This window comes from Trachymyrmex cornetzi, unplaced genomic scaffold, assembly GCF_001594075.2.
Source record: "Trachymyrmex cornetzi isolate Tcor2-1 unplaced genomic scaffold, Tcor1.1 scaffold247, whole genome shotgun sequence".
Taxonomy (NCBI): domain Eukaryota; kingdom Metazoa; phylum Arthropoda; class Insecta; order Hymenoptera; family Formicidae; genus Trachymyrmex; species Trachymyrmex cornetzi.
Genome location: NW_017297134.1, coordinates 12,857 through 25,927, shown reverse-complemented (window position 1 = coordinate 25,927; position 13,071 = coordinate 12,857). Strand labels below are relative to the sequence as shown.

Below are 13,071 nucleotides of genomic sequence, written 5' to 3'. Positions count from 1 at the left end.
ATATATATATATATATATATTCATATACTGGCAGTTATATTATGCAGCGTTCCGAGAAATGTATTAAGAAACAATATGAAATAATACAATAGTTTAATGAATATTATATAGTGAAATAAGATCCGAAAAAGTTAGTCAAAACTCACATTCAGTTCTACGAAGTGTAAATAATTGCGATTTCTGAGCACTTTCTTAAATTTTTCTAGCATGATCCAAAGCTGTTACTTAAAAATTATTAGAGAAAATAACAAAATTTTTTTAGTTTTAATTCTTTAGGCCTCTTTATATGGCAGTGTTGTCAAATTCTACAGAGGGAGACAACACCATATATACAAAAAAATCTTTAAATAGAATTAATAATTAGACTTAAATAATAAAAAATTGAAGTATTTTTAATAAAACTATTATATGGGTTTTATAACAAAATTAAAAAATTTGTTTTTCTGATTTCTAACCATTATTTTGGATTCTACTTCTGTATTTCTGGCGTACAAAATTATGATATATATGAAAAGATCAATCAATAGTTGAATGGAGCAAAAGAGATTTTATCCTTATTAAAAATGTATATATAATTTTAGATTTAAGTTAATGTGTACTTGTTACTTCTCTCTAACGCATACATATCTAATATGATGCATTTCAGTTTTTAAATAAACCACTCTTTCTTTTTCTGTACTTGATGACCAGTGGCAGAGTTTACGACTGCTGAATCCGGATCCAGGGCAATTTCAGCACCCTTGTCTTCTTGCGTCAAGTATTCACCTTTATGCCTAGACATATATCTGCCTATAAGAATCGCCATGATCACAAGTGCAATCAGAATAATCGCTAATACGCTTCCCAGAATAGCTGTGTCAGTCTCATTATATGCCGCTCTCACTTTTTCCTCATCTACTTGAGGTGGTGGTCGCGTCTCTTTAATATATGGCGGATGTGTGATCGGTTCGACTCCGCAGAAATCTTCAGTTACTGGAGGACCGAGTGAGCGGACGTTAGCAGGTCCGTTCTCTTGAAAGAGTAGCTTCAGCGGATATATGTCGTCGAATTCAACCCTTGATATGCAGCCCGCGAATCCCTCCGACATAGACTCGTTTCTGCCGATGTACATGTACTGAATATTGTTGAATTGCGCGTCTGCAGAATGCTTTATGTTAAATTCAAACTCCTTCGTCTCATAATTATCGACCTGCAATGTCAAAATAGCGCCAGATTTTTTCCTGCCGACTCTGACATCGTGATACTGTCCCAAACCGAAATGCTTCTTCGGAAATATGACTTCCTGCCGTTCAAAACCGAAGTCAAATACTACGCGTAAATGTCCGCTGTTTGAAATCATTATAGTCATGTATTCTCCAGAAATATTGGAGAATAGACCCAATAGAAATCCTTTCGGATTCGTTGTCGTAAAGCCAACGCGTATTTTTTCAGAGATAGTGGAACGCCAGCTACCCATGAAATCGTATTTTATCATCGAATTAGGTTTCATGTATACGCCAATCTCTGAAAATATTTAAATAATATTAACTAAAAGAAATTAATAGCAGTCGATTTGATGTTCATTGAACATTTCGCATTGAAAGCATCTTTCTTACTTACCGTCTGCACAAATTGGTCCCTTAAATGCGGTCCACCGGCAGTCGCACCAGTATCCATCATATGCTTCGTGGCATGTGCCATTGTTAAGGCAAGGACTACTCTCACATCTACCAACACAACCTTCCGTAATGCCGTACAATCCTCGCCGAGCATAACTTCTCAAGTCTTGCAATTGACCGTTGAGAAGTAGTGATCTTATGCAACCGACGTATCCGTCTTTAAAATCGATCGTAGAACCCACTACGAAGTCTGAGGTAAGATGTAACGCTCGCACTGGACCCGGAGGTTCTCGCACTTCGTTCTTCATCGCTCCATCGATGACGATTCGGGCTTCCTTGCGATTTCTTTCTACTGACACAGAATGCCATTTATCATCACCCAAATTGTAAGATGTTTGCACGCTAACGGTAAGCGGCCCTCCACCGGCCACATACTGGAAATGTACTTGGTTTCCACTGTGTATGGAAACTTTGATATAATCGGTGGGTCCTTTGCTATGAATAATTACAGCATCCTGAATAGTGGTCTTAAACTCGAAATAAATGTCGCCGCTGTGCCCAATATCAAAGGTCGGCAAATTGATGCTAGCATCCCTTATGCGGAATGTGACTACATTCTTGAATAAATCTGTAATAAGAGGATCGCGTATCGTTGAAAATTAATTAATTAATAATAATGAATTTTTATTATTCGTATACACTGGAATGAGAAAAAATAATTGAATTTACCATCGCCTTCGCAAATAAGCGGACCTAACGTATAACGACCTTCTTTTTCATCCAGCGGGGTACCAGTATCACCAAAACGTAATTGTTTAACGGGAAGATGTTCCTTCTCTCTAATCTCCCCACTATCTATAAACCATCCGTCCAGATCAGAGTCGCAGTTGCACCACTTGGTTATATCTGTACATTTTCCTTCTATACCGCACTCGCATTTTCGCGACCCGGACAATGCGCCACCCCAATAATCCATCTTCTGATTATTCCGACTGACCCACCACGAATTCGGTCTAAAATAATCACCTGGAGAAACTGAAAAAGAGCAGAAAAACTAATACAAAAGTACCTCGGAAGTACAAGACGCAAGATATTTAAGATATAATTACCTGGGGTATTAAATAATTTGGAATGTTTGCATTCATAACTTATCCTTTGTGTGCAACTTATAGATCGATTTAATAAAGCCTCTATTTGATCAAAGTCGGCATCATAATTAATATCCTGTATAAAGCTGCCAGGCTCCTGAAATCCATCGACAGGAGTCAATTGCTCGTTACTATGATGCAAAAACGTCAATACGCGACCGTCGGAAAGGACCTCGCAAGTGACAGGGAAAGGCTTTAAGGGCCCGCTCCCGTCCACATCGATTTTAATTTCCACACGCTGATTTACTGAATTCATATTCTTATATGCCTGGCATGATAAGGGATTTAACGCTGCGTAAAATTGTAATATTATTAATTTTAGTAGAAATATTCTATATTTCATTTATTAACACATGCTGAATACTTACAGGTATGACAGACGGCACCGGCGTACCCAGTATTAGCACAATCACAGAAGAATTCATCAGAATTTTGACGGCAAACACCAAAATGTTTGCAAGGATTTGGATTGCAGCGATCTACCATCTGACAAGTGTCAAAAACAACTTCGTTCTTGCAACAGTACTCTTCGTCCTTCCAGTCGGTCGGCAATTTATAATTTCCATCGATACTTATCATTCTCATACAGCCAACAAAGCCATGATTGCTCTCCGATCCGATCGTACCACCAATGAAATAATATGATCCGGTTATCATATCCAAGAGACGCTCTGTTCTCATCGGGCGTCCGTCGACATTTAAAATGAGCGAATTTTTGGCAATCGTCAAGATTACTTGATGCCATTTCCCGTCGTTAAACTTCTCGTGAAAATTGTCCAAGTTCGTGATCGGGTTGTTATGCGTCTGTATGTCGACTTTCAGTTTACCTTCTTCCAAGTATAGCTGCATATTAAAAATAGATAAATTAATTTGTATTATATTTACTAACAGCATTGAATATAAGGGCCTGCGCACAATAGAGGAACAGGAATTAGATATTAAGATTTCAACCTATCAGAAACTGATTACATCGGAATACACGATTTCTGATAGGTTGAAATCTTAATATCTAATTCTTGTTCCTCTATTGTGCGCAGGCCCTTATACTCAAGGATAATAAAAAGAATAAATGAAAATGTGCACAACCTTGACAAAGCCCGGACTCGTAAATTTATGGTAAAGAATTATGCCTCTCTCTTCGTATGATCGAAACGCGAGAGAAACGTTCATAGATGATACGCCCTCATAGCCTCTCAATTTGGCGTAAGATCCAGGAGTCAAAAACGTAACAGGTATTATCGGAGGTTCCGGACAAGTGTAAAGTGTGTTAATCTTGTAATATCGTAAATTCTCATCTATGCTTTCCGTATCCTTTAGCTCGCGGATTATATTCGTCGAGTTTAGATAAAAATTCTCTATACAACCGGTAAAATTTTGGACTACCACCAAGCCATCCTGTTTATTAGGCACACCGCCGATGTAAAACTAGAACATTCATTCAAGTTAATCTTAATACGTTCACGTAAATGTTCGATTACTAAAATACTTTTCACGTTTATTTAAAAAAAAGTCACCTCTCGATTTAAATCCAGTCGATGAAACTCTCCTTCTATTCTACCTTTAATCAAAACTCTGTCAACAGAAAACCAAATATCTTTCCGATTGCGTGAGATCACAACGTCGTGCCACATATTATCGTCCAAAAGACTGCCGACAGACAGACTTGTCATAATACCAGATCCAAGATCGATATTAAGCAACATCCTGTTGTCACGCAATTGCAAGGCTATATAATCACCCTGCGTACCACGAGAATACATTAATACGCCATCAGCATTATTTGTTTTAAATCGAAAACGTATGGAATGTCTGTCGGTCTCGATAGGTTCTCTAAGTAAATCCAATCGTATCAGAGAGGATCCGTTAAAGGAAGCAATGTCAGATACTGAAATATAAAGTGATAGATTTGTCATCTTATAAACTGATATACCATCTTTCTGAAGACAGAAGCATATAATCATTATTTTATACCATAATCGCATCCGTAAAGTTCGACCCTCAGCGATATCCTATCTCGCCATCGTGTTGGATTTATTCTAATCCATTGTGCAATTATCGATACGTCAAATTTGTTAAGCTTTATACCGTCTCCGTCTATATTACCTTTAAACATCTGTAGAAAGAAAGGAGAAATAAGAATGTTTAGGGTGCTGCTGTTATATCGGTATTCCGTTTACTATTTCATTTTTAGTGTCAGTCAATAATTAACACAACGCGACAACCGTGCAAAATTTAAATAAATTGCGTACATGCTGTAAGTTAAAAGTAAATACTTATGTGAGAAGAGTAGCTATCAGAAATAGAAAACCGTTTGCAAAACACGGAAACACGATTCATTTCTTAGAGCTATTATATTATTCAGGAATACCGATTGCATTAGACCAGTTTGGAAATTGTGTATATTAAAAGGATATAAATAAATATATTAAAAAGATTATAAAAGTTATTTTAATTGCACGATATTTTTATTGCGCACATTCAAGCAAAGATTACTCGCTTATAGTACAAATTTTTAATCAATGCGATTAATGTTATCCAACCACCATTAATTGCATAAGTATGTACGTTAGTGCAAATTGTTGTTAATGACAAAGGACACTCAATATTAAGAGCGGATGACAAAAGAGAGTTATAGATATGGTGTCATTATAATAAATAAAATTCTGGAAAAACAAAATATTAATTTTTTTTTGAGCTATAATTTTTATACGTATATACACATATATATATATATATATATATATTACATTATATATATATATTACATTACATGTAAATTATATCTTTTTAAGATAAATGATAATAACCCCCCCAAGCACTAAAATTATTTATTAATTGTCCTATATTGAATCTGTCATATATTCAGAACTTACGCTCTACTACTCTAATGAAAAAAAGTATTTACAAAACAAAGGTATATTTGATGATACAAATACAAATAGAGTAACATCTCATTTATAATCCAAGTATTTGAGTCTTATCAATAAGCATGTCATAATCTCTTCCAAATATCATAACCACACCATATATTTATTTTAAATTTTCAAACCCCAATAGCGATTATTAAAACAGAAGATTCCAAACAAAGTATCTTTCGAAATTGAGAAATTTTTTAATAATTATTTCGTTAATGGAATTTCTACAATATTCCTACGAAAGAGCAACGACTTAGAAATTTTATAATATGCTTATTATCAATGTACATACAAGGAAAAGAAATTACTAAAGTTAAATTAATGCGCATTCGTTTATAAGTCGCAATATATCTTTTTAGAAAATTTTATAAATCTAAACAAAAACTTTGTGTTATGATTTAATAGTACAATATATATTTTCTAACATATATAATATTTATTTTATATATTATAAAATATATATTTAAAATGTTTCTGTGTATGTGTATGTGTATGTTGTGCTGTGTATGTTGTGGGTGAAAGAATTACCCTGTATATACGTAAAAGTAGACAAATTGTAGACTCTATCCTTGAAATTTAATACCTCATCTACACCATCCTGGGTTTCATAAGTGGCCCAAGCTTGACCATCATCCGAATATTGGATAATATATTCTGTCACGTATTCATTAGTATGCGCCCGCCCTCGCGTAGAAATGCTGCGTATCTCATATCTGTCCCCCAGCTCCATAGTAAGATGTTGATTGTAACTGCTAAGTTCTGGTGACCACGCGGAATCTCCTGTAAAGCCCAGCTCCATGTCCATGTGTAAAAGGAGAAAAGTAGAAGCGGAGCATGCAAATGGATGTAGGAAATAATGAAAGGATCATGAATTTAATTTATTTTGTGATAATTCTTGCTAGTCAATCCTTTAGCCATAAATATATATTTCGAAATAAGATTAATTCAGATTTTTATTCAGTTATCGTATGAATTTATATTTAATATATGTTATTTTGCATCCCAATGCGTATGTTTATGTTAGAAAAAAAAAATGTAATATTTAATAAAATAAATATTCAAATAATGAATAAAAAAAAAAAAAGATTGGTGTGAAGCACTGTCCAAATGAAAATCTATGTGTGTAAAGCACATTAAGATACTTACCAGTAACAAACCTGATCATATTGTTTGCAATATAAAGTTTTGTAAAATATTTTATCAACTATTCTATGCATATTTAGATTATTACACTTTTTTCTACTATTTTCTACAAACATGCATAAGCAAGCCATACGTTAGTCCAGTATTATATATATGCACATTAATTAATTATACAAAGCGTCACCATCATTAAATTGTTATTAAAGGCAAAAGTATTAAACCCAATGAAAATTAGAAGATCAACGGCACCGAGAAAGAACGAGCTTACCTTTGCATGACCATCTTCTTCTTTATAATCCACATAATCGAGTCCATTGGTGCCATAGCTAATACGATATTCCATAATATATTCGTTCTGCACCGATCGTCCCTGAGTCGCTACAGCTGTGATGTTCATCACTTGGCCCAAGTCGATTATTAAATACTGACCGAAATCAGAGCTGCCAGCTGTCCATGCGTTTCCGCCTACACCACAACATTTATGCATGCATGCAACTCAAAGTAAACTTAGGAAAGTGCTTACGAATAATGGGACAGAACATAGCCAAATAATTAAAATTAATCCTGACAATACTTTGCTTTTATACTCAGAGTTTAATTTATATCATTGTACCAAACTTGTATGTCGAAAACGCAAACCAAATTTAGACTGCAGTGAAATGCAGAATACATTTAAAGATTTCTCCGATATTACGTAACATTTCTCGGGAAAAAAATAAAATTATTTTTCAAAATCGCATTCATTAACACGAATATACAACATCAGACACTCACACTATGAAATATAGGCATTCTGAAATAATTCTTTTTTTATTTTAATGATAAAAAATTTTAATCGCGCGTTTTTTAAGATATATTATGTTTGCTGTATATAAAGATCAGCAAAGAATAGTTATTTATTTTCTTATCTATTATAATATTTTGCATGTGGGAAATTATTTATAGTACGTAAGGTAATTAAAGGAATTGTAAAGTATTATTCTTAATGCTTTATTACTTTATAATTAAACTAATATACAATGTGTATAAAATTCATCTTTTTAGACATATTAGGAAACATTATCTTCGCGTATTGTAATATTATCTTATGAATAGTTAATAAAACTATGGCTGTTCGTGTCTTGCAAAATATTGAGTTGTAAATTGTGGATCTATCGGAAAGAGTGGAATTGCATGCATCATAAGTTCATCGTAATTCATGATCTCGAACCGAGATAATTTATTACGTAATCGTAATAAATTATCATTTTCTTGTAATGCTACGGCAACGCAATGTCGTGAATCGAGTAAGGTTTCTTCAAACAACCAATCTTGTTTGATTCCCTTTACATACAAGACTGTATCGGTTGTGATCAAATCTTCGTTTAATTCTGAATTTGTACGAAAATCTAAACTTCCTAGGTTAATAAAAATCCCCACGCCAAGCGCTTTAACATAGCTTTCTTTTAATGCCCAGTGTCTATAAAACATAGCCATTTGCTCTGCTTCCGATTTGCCTAAACCTTTGATCCCTTCCCACTCGGCTGTAGAAAAATGTTTACTCATTAGACGAAAAAAATTAGCGACGTTTTTATCCTCCTCATAATCTAATGTCATAACATCTACACCTATTTTCACGTTCCTAACTTCGCCCGCTAGTACCGTATAAGAACCTTGATGAGAAACATTAAAATTTATTATAGTGGAGTTATCTTTCAATACGGGCCTATTGTGTTCATCTCTGACGAAAGTAATCGTGTTATACGGAAGACCGGCATACTCGTTCACAAATTTTCTCATTAATAATCTGCCCACGAGGGAAGCTCGGATATCCTTACGAAATACAAATTTCCTTAGCCTTTCCTTCTCGTCGCTTTGTATACAAGAAGTCGCGTGCTCGAACTCCCGCTCGCTTGGATTCCACTCTTTCCAGTTAAATGCCCAACGAATGGCTGACGACATTCTAACGATATAGGCGCTAAGCATCAATCAAATCGCTGAACTATAGTTTGTACATGCACTCTTTGGCTGGTCACAGTTGGTATATTCGTAAATTATGTGTCTCTGATTATAAAAGCAATGCTTTTCAAAATATTTCGTTTGAGATACTCTCCAGGCTACTTGCTAGGATCCACCTGAAGCAAATATAAATTTATTATACTATATTCGTTTTATTTTTAATCCAAAAGATTGTTATTATAAGTTTACTTATAAGGTATTATATAAGTATTCCACTTAAAGTGCTACATGATAAAGATGAAGAGAAACGAGTATAAAGTGATTGGGCGATGAGTCATATAGTGAGCATGTACAGCTCACCTAATTCTTATAATTGAATGCAGCGGCGAGCAGTGACCACTGGCATTAATTAAATTTCTTAACTCTTACCGGAATTTTTTCATTGAGAAGTATCGCATAGTATTAGCAGAATCATTTGTAACTATGTATTATTAATGCAAAGAAAAGCAAGTATAGTGCACAATATAGACAACGACAGACTTCGTAGGAATAGAAAGCAAGCAACAGACTACTGCTAGTATAATATAATTTATATTATATAGAAAGTACAATTGTATAATAAATTACGTCTAATAACTTAAACAAGATCTGTACGTAAAAACTAAGTAAACAAACATTTCTTTCTCACCATGTAGCCTAGCATTGTTCGGTCCTCTTTCGGGCAAGGAAGTTGTCGCTGTTATATAAGCTCTATCCAAAAGAGGAAAGATGCATTCGTCGTCATCTAAGACACAATCGTAATGTTTGTTGAAGTATTATACCTTCTTAGACCAGTTTCACAACTCACGGTTAACTCTAATCAAGGTTCAACTTATTCATTATCTCTTTTCAATTTTAGAATTGGGAAAAGATGAGAAATAAGTTGAACCTCGGTTAAGAGTTAACCGTGAGTTGTGAAACTGGGCCTTAGAGAAATACAAAAATTATCAAATATTTTCGTGGCAAAATATGTACTGTATGGAAACAAAATGCTTTTGTATTTATTAAATAACCGCACAGTATAAAAGCATCCTTATAAAATTTTGTTATTAAATTATAATAAACTACATGAAATACAATATTCAAACATTTTTAGACCTATATTTTTACATCAAAGATTTTTTAAATAAAATTATTATTACATATAGGTTTACAATAATAATAACATAATAACAAAGTAAGTAATCTATTAAACAAGATATATGTTTGCTAGGAAATTCAAACTGAATATTGCAGCAGATTGGCATCAAGTGCTTTGCCATTAGAGTTGATTATTGGCATGATTTAGTAGTAAATTGCCAGCAAGAATCGAGCAGACTATCATTTCAACAAATCATTTAAGTGGAATACATCAGATTTTATTTGATTTCCACAGTCAATCTGCCATCATATTCAGCTAATCTGTTATTTGACTGCACTTTGCTGACAAAATTTGCAGAAACTTTGCGAAATCTAGTTTTGATAGATTTGATTGTCTGAGAACAAAATGTATCGTAGAAAAAGACAGATAACAATTAGACATAACATAAATACGTAACACGCTATGTTGCAAAATAATGCAATGACGGAACTGTCAGATACGAAATGCGTGTAAATCCCATTTTAGACGATTTGTAATTCGTATAAGATTTCAACAGAGATTTGACAGGTTTCTATCTACAATTATTCACGTCGCATGTAAGTTATGTGTGTATTTAATGTAAACTTCATGCATGTGTGTACTCCGATTTTTCAAATGTTTCGCATTACACGACACATTGAGCCGCAAACAGAGCACACATCTGAGTTATAAATAAAAACAAAATGAAAAACAGATAAAGTCTAAAATGGATCTAACAATCCGTCGTATGACGCACGCAGGCTGCGTTACGCATCTCGTACCTCGTACTCGCGAATGACGCGAGTATACCCACCGCGCGCCATATTATCTCGGAGACTCGAGATGGGCTGGGTCGTAGTGCCGTACCGTGCCAGGAAGTTACAGTACGTGCCACCATAGTGGTTGATGTATCGAATTGTACTTACTGTAGTACGCGAGCGAGCTTGCCACTACGGCGAATGCGTACACAAGAAACCCAAGAGCGGTCATCGTACCATCGCCTTGAGCTTAGAAAACGTCTCGATTCCACCGCGAAATCCTTGAGCTCCGTACGGCAAACGTGCCCGATAAAAACGAGACGCGCCACTCGCACCAATTTTCCCGTGCAACTTCCGAATTCCGTCCAGTTCCCTCAACTTTGATCTACTCCGATTCGCGACTTTCGAGAGCAAACGCCTACCCGTTCTGTTGCACGATCGGTGAACAATCAAATGACGCGAATCAACAACGAGTGAGATGACGCGGGAATGAATGTCGCACTATGCCGCGCCTCGTCTCGTACCGCGGCCGTTTGCCGTTTCCAATGTATCGAATTAGTCATTCGACATTTCGACGCATCACGTAGACGTCGCGCCACATCCATCTTGTCCGTATTATCGCTTGCAGGTATTATTGATAATACAAAATGATGGTCATCGATTTCAGCTTATCATCATTTGGTATTCATTAGACACATGGCACCAACATAAGATATTATTACAGACAGTCGATATTATAACACCGATACAAATGATAAAGTAGATGTATTACCCACTGAAGATATATACCCAGATAACCACCCAGACCCAGATAACCAAGCGTGCGATACCGACACCAACCCGCACAAGATACCGCTACCGTACTATTACTGTACTGCCACGAGGTGGCGGTGTACGGCGTAACTGTACGGTAGCAGTACAAAAAGTGTACGTGATATTATAGTACAGCGTATTGGTACGTTTCCACTGAGCGCATCACGCGTCGCGTCATGAAAGAGAGAAAGAGATAAGATTATATAAATACACAACCCCTCTCTTTCTCTCCTTCGACGACGCGACGCGTGACGCGCTCAGTGGAAATTCAGCCTATCAACACTGTACCTGTACTGCTTACTATTTAGGTACGTCATGGTCTTAGAACATATACACATGGAACACTCATTGCCTATACCGCCAATGCATTGGGCTGAAGCCAAAATAGGTGCGAGAGAGAAAGGTATAGAAGACCTAAAATTCGCAATGCGCATGTTCAGTTCCGTCATTCCGTTCGTCAATCCATTGGAACGAATGGAACAACGTAATAGATGGAGTCACCTGACGAAATTGAGCATGCGCATTGCGAATTTTAGGTCTTCTATACCTTTCTCTCTCACACCTATCTTGGCTTCAGCCTGAGCGTCCTATTATCATTCCATGTGTATATGTTCTAAGGTCATGGTACATAAAGGCCTAAACACAATGCCAGGCAATAGCGATAGTATAGCGATAGGAATAATATAGAAATAAGAGATACATAAACTATCGCCTCCCGTTGCACAATGCGGTGAAAGAAATAAAGGCCAACCAATCAGATCGCGTACATACTGTAGTATGCTCTTCTGCTTCAGTAGACGTAACCTAAAAATGTTAAATCATTACAGGACACGGGTCACCAATCACTAAATTTCTTTCCATGCATTGTCTTTCAATTTGGTATTTCTATAATCTTTTAAATATTTATCATACAGATAAGGACGACTTCGTATAAGATCGATTAAAAGTTCGTCGCCGAATTTTTCATTATTGCTCGCTTGAGTGTCATTGATGTCCTGTATGTCGTACGATGTATTATCCGTATTAAGATAACTATTAGTATTATCACAATAATTGGAATGATCCATTTTCTCATAATCAAACTAATTGAGTCGACAGATCGTGAAAAGAGGTTATAGCGGAGAAGAAGAACAGAATGTAAAATCTGAATGCTGATTGGTAGGCTATAACAGGCTATAAGGCGATAGACACAGAATTCCAACTCGTCGGAAATTTATCGCTATCGCTATCGCTATCGTTATTCCATGTTCCTATGTGCATTGACATATGGATTCCTGTATGTTGGATTCCTCTGTTCCTATCGCTATGTCTATCGCTATCGCTATGTCTATCGCTATCGCTATTGCCTCGCATTGTGTTTAGGCCTTAACCCGTACCAGAGAGAAACCTGAGAGAGGCCATGGCGGCCTTTTTCGCGTGATAGGCGAAAGCCACCTTACGCTAGCGGCACCAACATCATTTTTATAAAATGATGTGAACTACGTATCGCATTATCGACACTGTCGATAAAATCGTAGTGTCGATACATGGATTTGGTGCTAAATCCACAAATATAATCTGGAGACACTGGTAGCGTCTCGGCGCTAAGCCAAGCGAAGCGACACTGCCGTGGCTACTTTA

General features: G+C 35.9%; 1 protein-coding gene across 4 annotated transcripts; it reads right to left on the bottom strand.

Moving 5' to 3' along the window:
* Window positions 1–380: 380 nt before the first annotated feature.
* On the bottom strand, window positions 381–11,190 carry Nrx-IV (neurexin-4). Of its 4 annotated transcripts, none has more exons than XM_018507756.1 (11): window positions 10,807–11,190; window positions 9,431–9,526; window positions 7,073–7,269; window positions 4,718–4,859; window positions 4,261–4,631; window positions 3,833–4,171; window positions 3,115–3,589; window positions 2,708–3,037; window positions 2,328–2,633; window positions 1,600–2,226; window positions 381–1,503 (listed from the first exon to the last, which is right to left on the bottom strand). In XM_018507756.1, the coding sequence occupies exons 1-11, from the start codon at window positions 10,868–10,870 to the stop codon at window positions 650–652; spliced, it is 3,801 nt and encodes a 1,266-aa protein (XP_018363258.1). In that variant the 5' UTR covers window positions 10,871–11,190; the 3' UTR covers window positions 381–649. The 4 variants fall into 4 exon arrangements, with proteins under 4 accessions (XP_018363258.1, XP_018363259.1, XP_018363260.1 ...); XM_018507757.1 differs by lacking the exon at window positions 7,073–7,269 and adding an exon at window positions 6,245–6,441; XM_018507758.1 differs by lacking the exons at window positions 9,431–9,526; window positions 10,807–11,190 and adding an exon at window positions 6,245–6,441 and having other exon boundaries at window positions 7,073–7,149.
* Between the last annotated feature and the right edge of the window lie 1,881 nt (window positions 11,191–13,071).

Excerpts from the sequence above, each read along its gene's own strand:
- Nrx-IV (XM_018507756.1), bottom strand. The coding sequence starts at position 10,870 with ATGACCGCTCTTGGGTTTCTTGTGTACGCATTCGCCGTAGTGGCAAGC. Across the intron at positions 3,590-3,832 it reads CGAGTCCGGGCTTTGTCAAG|CTATACTTGGAAGAAGGTAA; the intron begins GTTGTGCACATT and ends TTTAATATGCAG. Across the intron at positions 3,038-3,114 it reads CGGTGCCGTCTGTCATACCT|CGTTAAATCCCTTATCATGC; the intron begins GTAAGTATTCAG and ends AATTTTACGCAG.